The 16,490-nt window shown below is 38.5% G+C and overlaps 1 protein-coding gene across 1 annotated transcript in view; it reads left to right on the plus strand.

Annotated features, from left to right (window-relative positions):
- Nucleotides 1–4,601: 4,601 nt before the first annotated feature.
- FNDC3A (fibronectin type III domain containing 3A) overlaps nucleotides 4,602–16,490 on the plus strand; it is a 50,904-nt gene continuing 39,015 nt past the window's right edge. Inside the window, exons 1-4 of the mRNA XM_010019895.1 lie at nucleotides 4,602–4,673; nucleotides 9,597–9,834; nucleotides 12,495–12,767; nucleotides 14,775–14,833. Of these exons, the coding sequence (XP_010018197.1) occupies nucleotides 4,614–4,673; nucleotides 9,597–9,834; nucleotides 12,495–12,767; nucleotides 14,775–14,833 (630 nt within the window). The 5' untranslated portion in view covers nucleotides 4,602–4,613. The remainder of the gene's footprint in view (nucleotides 4,674–9,596; nucleotides 9,835–12,494; nucleotides 12,768–14,774; nucleotides 14,834–16,490) is intronic.

Here is a 16,490-nt window from a genome sequence, read left to right on the forward strand (position 1 = left end):
GGTGCGCGGCGTGCCGGGGTGCTGCGGGAGACACGGAATGGGGCCGTGCCAGTGGGCAGGGTGGAGAGACACATCCTACATCCGCTGGGCGAGCGGTGGTGGCATCCTCCCGTCGTCAGCTGTTCCTGTGTTCAGATGAGTTTGCCACGGTCGCAGTGACAAACCGTTAATATTGCCACATGTTCGTGGTAGCTGTAATGAGTGTAATGAGGTTTTTACAGTCTGCTCGAATAGTCGTGTTAAACTTTACCTGCTATTGCTGCGGGGCTCCCTTTGCTGGGGTTTCTTTTACGAATTTCCCGTTTAAGGGCACAACTTTCATGTACTCTTTGAGAGGCACCTTGGTGTTGGTTGGTTTGTGGGGTTTTTTTTAACTTAGGACAAAATGCTTGGCAAGTTTCCCCCTTCGTAGTAGTGAAATAGCAAATTTAAGGACAATAATAAACAAGAAGTGTGGTGAAACATCTGTTTCTTGGGTTTGGTTGTGTTAAGTAAACCTTTAATGTGTTTGATGAGTCATCTGTCAAGAAGAATGTGTGAAGCACAGTGGTGTGTTTGTTTTCTGTCCCACAATGCTTCTCTTGTGCTTATTATTTAAGAGAAATGTATACCTGAGAGGATATGGAAGATTTGAGACCTCCTCTTCGAATCACAGAATGGTTTGGGTTGGAAGGGACATTAGAGATCATCCAGTTCCACCACCCCACCTCCGCCATGTGCAGGGACACCTTCCACTAGACCAGGTTGCTCAAGGCCCTGTCCAACCTGGCCTTGAATAATCAGCTTTTATAATACAGTGATTTGGATGAACTCAATCCCATTTATGTGCAATATAGAAAATGAGATGTTTGATAAACACAAATTCTGATGCTGTTTGCTCTGGCGCCTTATAATCCGTCTCGCCTTGTGGCAAAACACACTGGCTTTGTCATGCACCAATCTAGCTGATACCTGAAAGCATTAAAATTCTTCTTGCAGTGTATTTCACTGAAGTAGAGTTGTTTTTAAAAGGAAAAAAATACCTGATTTTATAGCATATTAGTATTTTATCTTTAGATACAGGAAAGCTTTTTTAAATTTTTTCTTTTTTGTAGGTAGTAATATGCTTTCTGTCAAAAAAATAAGTAATTTCACTGTAAACACCTTATGTTCATTAAAATGTATAAAGTCTGCCAACTTTTTTCCATGCTTTTCATTTTCTTGACTGTTCCTCTGCAATCCAACTTCATTCCACAGCCACTTGGAAATCTAATCAAAGTAAATTAGAGTCCACAGTTACGTCTTGAATATTAAAAATATGTTTTCATTAATTTTGTAACTTTAAAGTGTTAAGGATGGGATGCAAGGTTACAAACTGCTAATTTGACTCTGTTGCAGGACTGCAGTAACTTTTCAGGTTCATACATTGCCTCTATGTCTTTTGTGAACATTAGGTTATGGCTATACTGGAAATGGGTTTGTGGATCAACCTTTGTACTGGATTGGAGATAACTGCTTTTTTGTTTGCTTGTTAGAGAGATTAAAGCACTAAATAAATAAGCTTTAAAAAGATAGTTAAACCATATTCTTCAAATGTCTAAAGCAAAACAAAACAAAAAAGCCAAATACACTTCATACCCACCAGTTCACCAAGAAACAGGCTGTTCGTGTTAGAGTTCCTACATTTCTCAAGGACATTGAGTTTGATATAAAAAGTTCAAATAACTGGGGTCTTAATTCTCAATTTACCTGAAGCTTTTCTGGTTTAAAATTGTGAGTTTAATAAAAGTGTTAGTGTTTTGTGTTTGTTATGGAAAAAGTACAAGTAAGCAATACAAGATACAAGCTGTGTAAAGTCCACCTTATGTAAGAATTTAAACCATTATTTGGTTGAGTGGTGACTTACAGGAAGTATGCTTCCATTACTGTTGATCTTTTGGAATTTATTGTAAACTAATGCACTGAAGCACTTTCAGCTTCTCTTTTGCTGCTTTTCAGTTCACTTTATTTTTACTACTTCATGCTCAGCAGAAACTTTCACTGAAACATTTTTGAGTTTCAGCTGAGCACAAAGACCTGAAGAAGGTTCAGTTCTCAATTTATAGTTTGCTGTAGTCTTTACATTCTTTGCTGTTACACAGTCCAGTTAATCCTTCAATTAAGACCTTGTTCTTAAGAAGTCCCTTAATCTTTCTAAGTAATACATTTCCAGACTTCTAGATCTTACTCTAAAGAAGTCCCTATAGTACATGTAATCAAGCTCAATTACATGCTGCTTTTTTAAAGAATGGTTTTTGTTCCTCTTCAATGCCCTTGGCATTTGGACAGGGTTATCTTTATTTTTGTCAGGTTCATACTTACCAGAATGAGGTATGCTAATTTTTTATATACTGTACTGTGCATTTACTCAGTACTTTCCATTTGCAGGTCTTAACTGAGTTTATAAAACACTAATGTGGAACTATTAATGCCCTTTCAGAAGTATTACTGAAACTTCACCGACAGTCAGGTTGTTGCTTTTGGTGGCTTCACTACACTGAATTGGAAGTTTGGAGAAGGGAGTCTGGAGTGTCTGAATCGCAACCTTATGTGCTTACCACAAAACCTGGTCAGATTCTATTGTGTTTCAGTTTTTCTTTAATAATTAAACTTCAGCGATTGTTGCCTTGTGGATTTGAAACACTAGAATGTAAGGACTCTGTAGGCAATCCCTTTTGAAGCCTGTGCCAATGTGCTTGCTCTGTTAGAGGCCAGTGTCAAATGCTGAAGGCGATAGGGCAGGCACACAGAAATAAAGTTGCTTGTTTCCAGCTTCCTGAACTAAAAGTAATGCTTGTATTTCGCCTTCCCCTCCCCTCCAGCTCTTAATGGATTACCTCTCTCAATTTGTTTAATTTCTTCTGAACCTAACCTTTAATTTTTGACAATGTTCTTGAAGCAGTGAGTTACATAATTTAACTGTGCATTTCATGAGAATTTGCTTTATCTGTTTTAAACCTTTTACCCAGTGATTTAATTTAATATCTCTGGTTTTGCATGTGAGAAACTGTAAATGGTCTATCTTCCCATTTTTTGGCAGTTTGTGGGTGTTTTGTTTGTTTGGGGTTTTGTTTGGTTGGTTGGTTTTTAATAGGTCTTTTGCTGTTTCTCTGCTGCCAGCCCTTTTACATTTTAACCATCTTCAGGCGGAATAATTCTGGTCTCTTTAATCTTTCCTGATAAAACTGGTCAAAAGCCACTGTAAAACTCCTTTCCTTTTGTAGTTCTGTGTGTTCTTTTTGAAAGGTGGAGACAAACACAGTGCTTTAAGTATTGAGGTACAGCATGGATTTATACCATAGCATAACAGTGTTTTCTGCTTGTTCTCTGTCCTGTTAGTATTGATGTTTAATGTACTCTTTCTTTCTTTCTCTCAACAACATTCAGCTGGTATTTCCTTAGAAATACTTTTCCTTAGATACAGTAACTCCATAGTCTGTTTACTTACAGGTAATTTATGGCTCATCAGTGTAAATAAATACTTCTGATTTTATCCAGGTGCATTACTTTGCACTTATCAACAATAGTTCTTCTGTTTTTTTATCATCTGATCATTCAGTACTGTGAGATTCTTTGCAGCTCTGACAGCATACCAGAAATGTGTCACTTTGCTGTTCATTTCCTTTTCCAGAAGTTAATATATTGATCAGGTTCTTGGTTGGGTGCCTGTGGGACTCCTTTGGTCACACTTTGAACGCTGATCACTTGCTTCTCCTCATTTCCTGTTCTCAAGCCAATTAGTTATTCATGAAAAGCCCTTTTCCCTTTTTAACCAAAGGCAGCATTACTTCTTTAAGAGTCTTTGAGAAAGATTGCCAAAAGCTTTTAGAAAATCCAAGTATGTTGACAGCATCCCTGTGCTCTTTCAAGGTATCAGATATTCCAGGCAGTACTTTATCTTCAGATGCTACCTTAAAACATTCATGTTGTGTCATATTTATCTAAGTGTCTGCAAACTGTTTTTTTCTGGTTTGCATGGTACAAGGATCATCATGGTATCACAACTTTTCCCATTAGCAGGAATAGAATTCCTGGTTTGTAATGGCAGGTTTTCCCCTGGGACCTTAAGTTAGTGTCCTGTTTGCCACCTCCCACTCCTGTGGCACTGAGACTACTTCAGGTGATAAGACTATAGTAACAGAGCAGGTATTTTCTAAGTCATTTTCTTTACAACTCTTTAACTGAACGGTATCTGGTTTCAGCCATTTGTTTTGAATAGCCTGTTTTGTTTCTGTTTTAAAGTCTCTTCTTTTGTCTTTTCCTCTCAGGACACTTCTTTTGCTTTGTCCCCTGTTAAGAAGGTTTGACATAAGCTCTTTTGTGACTTTCCTGACAGAGAAGGAAAAAATATCTGCTGGTTAATTTTTTTTTTTTTAGTTTTGTTTCTGGTTTTGTCATAAGTGCTTCTTAGGTTTCTAAGAGTGCCCTTTGCTATAATTTTATTTGTACAGTGCATTGCCTTTGTTTATCCAGGTTATCTTGTATAGTTTTCACAGAGACTTTGCAGTTCAGTATGTTCTTTCAGCTTTCTTAGATCATTAAATGGTACTGTACTGAATATTTTTGTAACCCATTTAGGTCCTGCTCAGGTTCCAATGATGTCCCCAAATGGTTCAGTGCCTACTATTTATGTGCCTCCTGGATATGCCCCACAGGTATGTCCCTTCATTTGATTATTATTTTATTTCTTTTCCTGCAAATTATGAGAGTAAAACCATAATAGCTAATGCAGTAAATAGCATCAAGTTTCAGAGTGGTTATGCAAGTGTATAAGGGGAGATGGCCATGGTATCTCTGTGATGGGAGACTTCTCATGCTGTGTATGTATCTGTTTAGTTATATATTAACTACTTACATGACAATAACAACCACAGTTCCTTGTTGAGTTCAGGATCCCAATGTACTAGATGTCCTCTGAATATAAAATACAGTCAGGAGCTAGCTGCTCATTGTGCAGGACCTGTACTGATTTCTGTGTTAGTGGATGTTTTCTCTTGGCACCAATATAATTTTATATAGGTTCATAGTTCATGTCCAGAAGTTCCGTGCAGGTAAGGACTAAAACAGATCAGTTAGAAAAAGCGTAGCAAACAACATGGGAAAAATGTCTGCTGTCCATTAGGGATAAATTAGCATATAATACATGCTTCCCCAGCTTGTCTTAAAATGGGACTTTCATTTTCTCACTGCTGTGAGATTCCTAGTTTAGATGCCCAAAAATTAAATGTGAGCTAGATAACCTGGACTAAAAGGATGGTTCCTTTTGGCTGATTTTGACATTTGTGTTATAATGAGATCTATGGCCTTTTAGATGTCATTTTCTTTCCCTCAACTACAGAACAAGTCTAGGGGTTAGTAGGTCAGACCCAGAAGTTAGAGCAGATGAATACAGCTCTCCATAATGTCATTCTCATGATACTGTGTTGTGACCAGTCTGCCTCTGACTCGGCTTGCATCCAGCAGTGTACACCAAGAGGAGACTACAGCATGTAAAATGCAACCAAAAAACCCACAGTGCCTAGCAGATGTTGGACTAATTATCTGAACAGCTTAAGAAATTGTCCTCTAGCAAAAGAAAAGGCTGTTAGATTAGGCACTTAACACTCTGTGGGTTTACCTTTCATCTATTGAAAGTTGTCTGGTAAGTTGATTTGTGTATCCTTCATAGTTGAGTTCCCAATCAAGTGGAAGAAAAATGAATTAAAAATAATAGTAAAAGTCCATTTATCTTTAAGTCATAATAAAAAGTCTTGATTTGTATTAGAATTAATTTTTAAAGAACTGAAGCAACTTTTGAGATAAGTGAATTTCTGAGTAGTTACACCGTATTTCTAGAGTGCTTAATTTCAGTTGATGGGGTACTTAATGTTTAAAAAGTTGTGTAACCTGTGTCAATCACAGTAGTATTTATAAAATGCATTTATCCTTCCTTTGAGGGTGACTTGCACTAGACAATCTGAAGGACGGGGCCTTGCTGAGGCACGCTTGTTAGCCTTTCATTGGAGCTTGTTAGTGCAAGCAGGTGTTGTGCTAACACAGCGCTCTGGCTTTTGAACTGAAGGTGCTTCACTGTACAGAGTGAAGCTCAGAGTACAAGTGGAACAAGCTCACGTCTGCTGTCTGTATTTGAGTAGAAGTATCATAGTCCTGGAAATCCTGTAGTTTATAAGGCTTATGAAGTATTTACTACTGACAAAGCATAGCAGCTGTTTAGTTCTAGGATGGAAGTTCCTGTTACAAGCCAGGAGATTTGATAGTAGTTTTGCAAACAGGAAAGTCTAAAACTGTTGAGCTAACAGTTATCCCAGACTTAATGCAGTCCCAGCAAAGTAACTTACATGGTTTCTTCATGTATAATACAATTTTAAATGTCAGCAACTGCAGGTATATTTTGAGAGAAATTGGAAACCGGCTAAATGTCTAGTGTTATCAGCCTGGAAGAACAACTTCAGCATAACCATCTTTTGTCTATCCATTTTCATTTAGTTCTGTTATGCCTTTGCTTACTTCAGTTCCTGTTTGGCAGTGATACTTCCTGTGTTAGAAGTTGGGCATAACTACAGAATAAAGCATATTTATTTTTCTCATATCACATAAGTAAAAATTCATTAGTTGATTAACTTCTACATTCCTTTTCTGTAGTTGTAAAACTCTGAAAGAAATAGCATCTTTATTCATCCTCTCTAGGTTGTCTGTATTAACTGTCTGTAGTGAGTTGTCCAGCGATGTTTAATTGGTTAACTCAGACAAACAGGCCTAAGCCAGAACTACATGTTTTGCCACTACAATTAGGATAATTGGTAGCTTGTTTACTTTTTTAAACTTAAAATTGTATAATTGATGTAATGCTCTTACTGCTTTTGGAGGGGTTTTATCTGTATAGTTGCCTGGGAGAGGCCTACCATTGAGTTGATATTTGACTTAGAGGCACAGTTACAGACTTATCAAACTCTTCATTTTACACTATTAAACTGAAGGTCCCTGCTGCTATAAGTTAGGTATCTATTTCTGAGTTACTTAGGGTATTAGCAGACCTAAGAAAACAAATAAATTATAAACTAAGTAGCCTGGATTTTGTTGGTTTAGTTTTGGTTTTTTTTGTTTTTAATGGAAACTGCTTCCTATGTAATCTGAATCTGCTTATAAAGTCATGATATTGCAATTCTTCTTGTAAGCAAAAAGGACTTAATTAAAACAACATTTCTGTGTTTAGATAATTTCACTGGACAGCAGAACTTCTATTTGTATTTGCTTCTGTTAATACATCCTGCCTTTAGGATACCACACAGCTATGGTTGCACAGATATGAAGAATGTTGTCTTCAGTGAAGTTACTCTTTCCCAATATGGGACAATTTCTGCATACTGAAAATAGCCCCTTTCTTAAAGTCGCACGGTGTGTATGTGTTTTAAAGCCATATTCACTTAGGTAATTTACATTAATTTTCAGCTCTCTAGGGTGGGTTCAGCTCCATTGTGCATACTTTTATGTCTTCTGAATTTTATTGCATATGCATGGAGATCCTCATGCTGTCATTACACCAGAAGCATACAGCTGTGTCTACATAACTGTCTTTCTAAGTATAGTAGTGAAGTTTTGAAACAAAACCCTAGACCAGCCTCACTAGCTTGCATTGGTTCAGCTAGCAGGATCATTTTGGGGGGTATAAATTAGGTCTCTGTAAGAGAAAAAAAAAGTGAAAGTTCCATTTCAGATGTACCAGATGCACACCAACCCCTAATGGAGACCTGGAAAAAACAATGACTGATCCTCCAAGGAGCATTCTGTCATGGACTTGGTGGAACTGACCACACCAGGGCATGGGAGTAAGTCTAGCCAAGCATAATACCTTTAAGCTTAAACAGTGGAATTGGAAGCAGCTTGGCACTAAGAACTTTGATTTGTTGATCTGTTCCTCTTGCACCAGGTTGCTCATTGGCGTATGTGTGTACATGTTCACACCTCATTTCAAATGTCAGTGAAAACTTAGGTTGTAGGGTTTCCTTGTTCCCTGTTTTTGAATGTAGTCATGATATTCCAGATTCCATTCTTCTCCCCGTTTTCTGGATAAATGTTTAATCTAAAAGCCTACATGGCAGTCCCTGCCGTGGCATTATTTTACAGGATTTTTCTAGGATGTGGAGAACAATTTATCCATTGGCATCCAGACACTAAAGTTATTAACACCTGTATATATACAAGTAAAATCATGTCAAGATCATCTCTAGATATTGCCATCAGTCATATATTTTTGTGAGTGTTTTCTGCTTCAGTGCCTTTGTGCCTGCTCTCCACCAGATTTCTATATGCTACAGACCCCAGACAAGCTACACATGCCGTGGAGAGCACAACTCAACTCCTTTCAGTTCTTAAAAAGAGCCTATAAGGAAAGACTTTCTAGCAGAGCCTGTTGTGACAGGGTGAGGGGTGATGGTTTTAAACTAAAAGAGGAGAAATTCAGGCTGGATGTGAGGAAAAAATTCTTTGCAATGAGGGTGGTAAAATCCTGGCACAGGTTGCCCAGAGAGATGATGGATGCACCATCCCTGGAGACATTCAAGGCCAGGTTGGATGTGGTTCTGGGCAACCTGATCTAGTCGAAGATGCTCCTGCTTCTTGCAGGGGATTGGATTAGCTGACCTTTGAAGGCCCCTTCCAACCCAAACTCTTCTATGATTCTAAGTATCTTATGTTACCACGCTTACTCTCACCATGGGATTGCATATGCTACTTTTGTTTCTTTGAAATTCTAACAACATTGCTAAAAGCCGCACTCCCGTACCTCAGCTGCAGGCTTGTCCTGTCACATCTCCCATTTGCCATTTTTGTACAACAAGCCTCTTTGCACACCGGAGTCTGGCAGAGGCTGACACGGAGGCCTCCGTTCCGTGTGTAGCATGTGGCTTCCTTCAGGGTACAAGACAGGCAAGGGGAGAGGAAAGAAAACAAAATTCTTCCTAAAAACTACCTTGAGTTGTGAGGGAGTCTTGCGAGGGCTGACTACCATCCTGCTGGGTTTTGTGCTTCTACAGCTTGATGCAGGCAAAGGCTGCCACTCACTGTGGGGTGCAGTATGGCATCTGCCTCCTGGGTTAGTGCTGGTGGACTGGGGTGGGCATAGAACAAAGACCAGACACTGTTGTGCTTTTTCTATCACTATTTGTGAGGAGTGAGGTCTGTCCACCTGCCAAATCACTTCTAGGGAGCAATCTAGTTGTTACGCTGTCGAGCAAACATGAGGAGCAGTGTAGCATACAAGCAGTATGAGTGAGGGTGGAAACAGGGCCCTGGGGAGAAGCTAGGCTCATGCTATAAATATACCTGGTTGTTTATAAGATGTTGTTACAGTCTTGGTTTTTTTTAAACATGTTTTTCCTCATCACATTGAGAAATGAATGGCATCGTTGCAGTTAATACACTTAACATAGGTAGCCCTTTAATTGTCCTTTTTTTTTTTGTTTATGCTCTCCTCCTATTTTCTCACATTTAAGGGGTTTACTATTCCTAGTTTTCTGTCTACAGAAATATGCCTTGCAGACTGTCATTCCCCTTTTGGTGCGTTGTCTCTCACTGTGCAGGTTATTGAGGATAACGGTGTTCGAAGGGTTGTGGTGGTTCCCCAGGCTCCAGAATTTCATCCTGGTGGTCACGCAGTGATACACAGGCCTCCACATCCCCCACTGCCTGGCTTCCTTCCTCTTCCAGCCATGATACCCCCTCCACCACGTCATATATACTCACCTGTGACCGGAGCTGGTGAAATGGCAACACAGTACATTCCACAGTATCACACCTCGCAAGTGTACGGGGATCTGGGTAAGTAGCTTATCAAATATTGCAAGTTCTGTCAAAGGAAATAATGCTCTACTCATTTCCAACATCTGTTACGTGGATGCCCGAGTTTTGTCAAGCAAGACCTGCAGTTTGAACGGGAGCTATACACAAAAATTTAACGAGGATACCAGTCTTGTTTTTACTGAAGGTTGTTATTTCAGAAGTTATTTTAATGGATCACTGAAGAGACAAGTCAAATTAATTAAACATACAGACTGTTTCATATGTGTATCAGTTATAGGTTTGCCCAGGCAAGCAATGCAGGAAGTGTTTGTAGTGATTCAGCTGATGCCTTCCTCTGAGATTCAGAGTTTAAGTCCATACCTGAGCACTGTTCTGAGACCTCGTCTTGCAAGTATCCCATTTGAAGCATGAAATGGGAGTTCTTGCTGTTGATTATGTAAAAACATTTGCTATTTTTCTGCATAAAACTGTATGCATTTATTCCAATGTCTATACTGAAGTACAACTTGAATGATCAGGTGTTACCAACCTAAACTTAATATTGAAGATGTGTTTGGTAGTGTTACTTGCATCTGTCTTTTAATATCGTTTAGAGGCAATGTGTATGTGTATACTAACTCAGGGGTTGGGTTGTTAGATTAATATTTACATTTCTGGCAGACTTGTTTTTCTTTTGATAAGCTTCTGCAGTAAGGCAGGTGCTGACCTTGAAGTCTTTGAGAGCAGTGCCAGGTTGCTTTTTTTAGAGGAAAAAGCTAGACACTATAGAGGGGGAGGCTAAACAGAACTTTGTGATGTTGCCGTAGATGCATAGATCCTCAGTGTTCTATGATACTACTAAAAAACATCTTTAAAAATGTCCTCCATGTGGTCACTGTGCTTAAATAGTCGTCATGTACAAAGCTGTCAGATAAGACTGTACTGATGTCTTCCTGGAATTCTTAGTGTTTCTGTATTCTGAAGTTGTACTTTATTTCTTCCTTGCACTACTTTGGTAACAGTCCTTTATTAGATGCTTCTTGGGTGCTTATTCATAGTTTTATTAATTTCTTGGTTTTCTGTAGATGGCAGGTATTTGCTTTTAGTTTGCTAAATGAAGAGATCAGAGTATGATATTTAAATGCATAAAAGGTAAAGGATACTTCTTAATGGAATAGTATTTTTTAGATTTCTGCTGCTAGGGTATATCCCTTTATTAATTTGGTGATTCTGCAAAACTGCTAATGTAGAAAAAAAATTGATAAAGTGGGATTCTTTGGTTTTGCTTTGTTTTAAATATATATGTAAGATGCCCTTGGATTTAGGGAATTAAAGGACTAGGGATTGTAGAATCATAGAATGGTTTGTGTTGGAAGGGACCTTAAAGCTCATCCAGTTCCAACCCCTTGCCATGGGCAGGGACACCTTCCACTAGACCAGGTTGCTCGAAGTCCCATCCAGACTGTCCTGAAGCTAGGTTAGATGCTGTAATTTGTTACATATTTGCTGTAAATTTCCTATTTAATTCTGGACCACTGACTTTGGCTCTCACCCTAAGAAGTCAAATCTCATAGCTAAGGTCCTATATGAGTCTGAATTTAAGGTGGGGAAAAACCTGGAAGTACTTATTGCATGGTAGTTCTCCAACAAGAGCACTTAAATCGCTAATGGTAGTAAATATCAAATTTGTAAATAATCACAGCTTATCTAGTAGTCCTCTGTCAGATTCTCTGAGAATTAAGTTAACCTAGTAAAACAGAAACTGAAAAGTTCTCTGGTTTTGTGGGTTTTATCCATCTTGCAAGAGAGTTTGTATTTAATCTTGTTTTCTATTCTTACGGTACATAAGAAATACAAAATAATGAATTCGTTCTTCAGCCCAAGTGATGCAATTTACCTGAAAAAGGACAAATTCTATGCTGGTTTTGAAGGATGTATTTTTTTGAAACTTTCATCATTTATCATAGGTAGGGTTACACTGAGGAAAGAGTTGGTGCCATGTGGTACTCTGATTTAAATTCTTGAGTCAGTAAGCTGAAATGGATAAAAATGTTAGAACTGGACAGAAAAGTTCACCAATCTGCAGTTTGGTTTTTTTCACTGGTGTGGTGCTGGCTTGTTTCCAAAGCCATGTTCTGACTTAGAGGTGGGACATCGGTGATATGGCACCAGTGCCTCGGGTTACTGTGTACCAGTATAGTGTACTTACAAGATGTAGCCATGCTATCTTCAGTCTTTTAGTGTCTTTCAGTTGCCCAATGCTTTTGTGGGGTTTTCCCCTGTTGATTTCTGCTGAAACATCATTAAAGTAATAGAACTAGTTGCATTCCAAAACTTCTGTATTTTTTTATTCAGCATTAAAGCAAACCTCCTCCTATGTAATAAAATAGCACTTTTTTCCTGTGGCGACTTTATCCTGTACCTTACAGCTCAAGGAGGATTATGGAAACAGTATAAGAGTAATTTTTAAGTAGAAAAAAGATGTTAGGGGAGAAAGTGTAATCTTTCCTTCCCACATGTTGTTAATGTTCACTTAGTGTGCAGCACATTACCTGCTGGACACTTCAGTTTTCCAATAGCAGTAAAGATGTGATTTCACACACAAGTGTGCACTTAGCACACATAGCATTTTCCAGTAAGTTTTTTAATTACATTCTGGTCTTAATGATTATTTTTCATTTTTTCCTCCTTTCATTTAGATACTCTGCCTGCTCATGGAAGATCCAACTTCAGAGACGAAAGGTCTAGTAAAACATACGAAAGGTTACAAAAAAAATTAAAAGATCGACATGGAACTCAGAAGGATAAGTTAAACAGTCCTCCATCATCTCCTCAGAAATGTCCTTCTCCTACCAGTGAACACAATGGACTTACAAAAGGGCAGGATGCAGCTGGTATAAGCACAAGTTCTACCAAAAGCAAGTCTTTGGGTAAAGGAAAAAGCAATTCTCAGACAGGCACAGAAGTAGAAGGTAAGTGTTAACGAAAATAATATATAATGCAAGCTTAGTATCTGAAGGAACAAGAATTTGTAGATAGAACACCACACTTAACAATCTTGAAGTTGGGTAGTAGCCTGTAACTGCCCCAACTTATGTAGAATGGAGTTAAGAGCAACTGGATCTGCTCATCACAGATGAGCAGATGGGTGTAAAAGAACAAAACCACTGACATGCAAGTCTCCACAGAGACTTGAGGAAAGAAAAATCTTGTGCTTTGTCCAGAGTTACTGGTGCTTACATTTTAAGGAATTGCTGGGTATCGCTGGACTGCTTGATATTGCAGAAAACATGGAAAGAACCAGATGTCTGATACGAGTTGAATGTAGATTTCCTGTTAAAGAGGAATATTTTGTGAAAGATGTACTGTTGTTATGTAAAATTCACATAATGCCTGTCCCTACCAACTCAACATTGAAAGGCCTTTTTAGAAGACGACTGGTCTTCACACTAGTTTCTGTGAGTTAATCTTTTCTTAGATACCACCATAGGAAGCGTGATTATCATTAATACCTGTATTTCACTGGAAAGCTTGTGATCTCATAAGTGGACTGAATTCACTCAGTCTTGGTCATAATGTCCTTGAATTTGATAATATGTCACTATGGAACTTTCAGGTCACTGACATAGCATTTCAGATTCAGAATGCAACTGGTCATCAGCCAAGTCCAATTTTCTCAGAATAGGGAGCTGTAACTTTTGATGCTGAAGGAAACAAACCATGATTTTCTCAGCTCACTGAAGTTTGCTTTGAGGTGATGATTTTGTGCCAATATCTATTAGATTGCTGTAAACCAAAAGGAATGTGAAGAAAGTATGTCTAACCAAGACCAAGAAATCTCAATCTACAAGAGCTGTTTGAAAACATGTGAAAGCTTAGTAGGAAGGGACACCTTTGAGACACAATCTGAATTCACAAGTTGGGAACTGTTATTCCAAACTTGAATGAACACTTGTCACTATAGTTCCAGAGTGGCATTTGTCTTGGCTTCAGTTTTCTTTCAGTTAGTTAGTACTTACTGTGAGCTAACTTTTCCAAGGCACAGGTGCTAAAATGTACTGTTGCTTACATATGTTACAAAAACTTTATTAAGGGCTCCATAGAAGTCTTTTAAATGAAAAATGGAAAAGCCCGCTCTTCAAAATTATTTCATTCAGGAGACATTTAGGAAAATAACGTGCTGTGACTTAGACCTGTAATAACAAACAGAAATGTATTTAATTATATTTTTAAGGCAGGTTGTTGTTGAAACTAAAGTTGAAAATAGATTTGACCTGGAGCTTTTAAAGAATTTTGCCAGGCTTTGATTTTTCTTTTTAGATTAAGGCAGGTTAAGTGAATTAAAAATGCCTGGCCACATCTCCAAAACTGAGTAGCCTGTTCACTTACTCTATTGAGATAATAAAATTTTAATACTGTGTGAGAGAAAGTACATAAACCACTTTGTATAATCTTTTGAGTCCTTTATAAAGCTCAGCTTTACTTTCAGCTGAAACAAAATACCTTAGATTCTTTCCCTGAGACATAACTGAAGACTAAGGTAAGGTTTGCCTTTGCAATTGAGGGAGGCCAACAGTGTTACCAGTAATCTGCCAGCTAAGGTGCAATAACATATTTAAACTACCATAACTTGACTGCATCTACATCCAAAGAGAAAAATCTATAGGAAATAACTCAGCCAAGAGCTTAAGTACTCCAGAGCAGTAGTTTATTTAAAGTTATTCATTAATAAAAGATAACCAGGCTTTCTGTATTCCATAAATCATAGAACGGATTTAGAAGTAGTTTTATACGAACAATGACTTTGAGACCTTTTTTTGGTTTTATGTTGCCCTAGATGAATGGAAATTGGCGAGGTGTTCAGTTTCATAAATACTTTAGTCTGTGTGCAGTGTTTGAATTTGAAGAGCTTTTTCACTGTAAAGTCACTGAACAATATTCATGGGTACTTCTTGTTTGCTTTGATTTTGTTTTTTAAGAAAAGGATGAAGAAACAAAAGCACTTGAAGCACTTCTTTCTAATATAGCCAAGCCGGTGGTAAGTAAATAGACCTCTGTGTAAAATCAGAATGTACCTGCTGCTGTTTTACATGGTTACACCTCCTTTTCTCTCTCCAAGTTGAAAGGATTTTTAACTTCCCACGCTAAAGAAAACTCACTTAACTTCCAGTCACTGAAATGTAAATGGCAAAAATAATTTTTAGTGTATTAACATTTATGAAGCTAAAATTGTCTTGATACTTATTACATGGAATTCTTCTTCTTGGCCATTCTGTGAAATCACGGTACTAAGAGAATTAAAAGAAATATATATAGAAAGAGCTTGTAACGTTGCCAGTAGCATAATGGTGATGCTTAACACCATCTCTTACTGTAAAATCTGTTCTCAATTTTCTGTAACATTCCTTAGTTCAGGATAAAATTTACATAACGGGTATCTCCAGGCATGTGAAATACCTGGTAAAGTTCTGGAAACCTCACCAAAAATGAGGATTTTGAAAACTTTATTTGAAAAGTAAGGAAAAATTGTGACAGATTTCTCTTTAAGAATTTCTGGCACCTCGAGGGAAGAGAGACATAAAATTTGCCAGGCAGGTGTCTGTAAGCAGTGGGCTTCTGTCTTACCTGCTTGAAAACCTACCAATTTCTTTTCAATTTGTTAAACTGTAATTCTTAATTCTGCATAGATAATCTTCAAAGCATGGTTGCCAAATTCGGTAGTTTCTTGCATTTTAGAGCAGGCCTGTGTTCTTTTTTTTTCCATCATCTGGACCTTCCCTGGTCCCAACCTTTCTGTGAGAATTTATACAACTTTACTGGATGCTGGGGAGGGACTCTTCATTAGGGACTCTAGTGGTAGGACAAGGGGTAATGGCTTTAAACTTAAACAGGGGAACTTTAGGTTAGATATAAGGAAGAAGTTCTTCACAGTGAGGGTGGTGAGGCACTGGAATGGGTTGCCCAAGGAAGTTGTGAATGCTCCAACCCTGGAGGCGTTTAAGGCCAGGTTGGACAGAGCCTTGGGCGACCTAGTTTAGTGTGAGGTGTCCCTGCTCATGGCAGGGGAGTTGGAACTAGATGATCTTAAGGTCCTTTCCAACCCCAACCATTCTATGATTCTATATATTTATACTGCACTTAAATCCTCGGTCCATCAGCTTGTGTGAATAAAACCAGTCTGAGTTCCCTATTGTAAACTACAAAAAGTCAATGCAACTCAGACTGCAGGAGGAGCTCACCATGGGTTTGTCCAGTCAGCTAGCTACTTCCTCATTCATCACATATCTTCTCCCCTTCACCTCCCAGAAAACCTGGCCCCAGTTTTAGTGCCCTGGTCTCGATTCTTCTTTCATATGTTGCTTTACAGCCTGATGAGGAGAGGCTGAGAAAGCTGGGACTATTTAATCTGGAGAAGAGGAAGCTCAGAGAGGACCTTATCAATGTATATGGATATGTGCAGGCCAAATGCAAAGCGGTTGGAGGCAGACTCTTTTCAGTATGCCTGACATCAGGACCTGAGGCAATGGGCACAAATTGAAACATAGGAGGTTCCCTGTAACCTAAGAAAACACTTTTTTACTGTGAGGATGGCTGAGCACTGGCACAGGTTGCCCAAGGAGTTTGTGAAGACTCCCTCTTTGAAGATACTAAAAATCTGCCTGGACACGGTTCTGGGCACCTGGCTTTAGGTGACT

Source organism: Nestor notabilis, unplaced genomic scaffold (genome assembly GCF_000696875.1).
Source record: "Nestor notabilis isolate BGI_N333 unplaced genomic scaffold, ASM69687v1 scaffold5478, whole genome shotgun sequence".
Lineage (NCBI taxonomy): Eukaryota > Metazoa > Chordata > Aves > Psittaciformes > Psittacidae > Nestor > Nestor notabilis.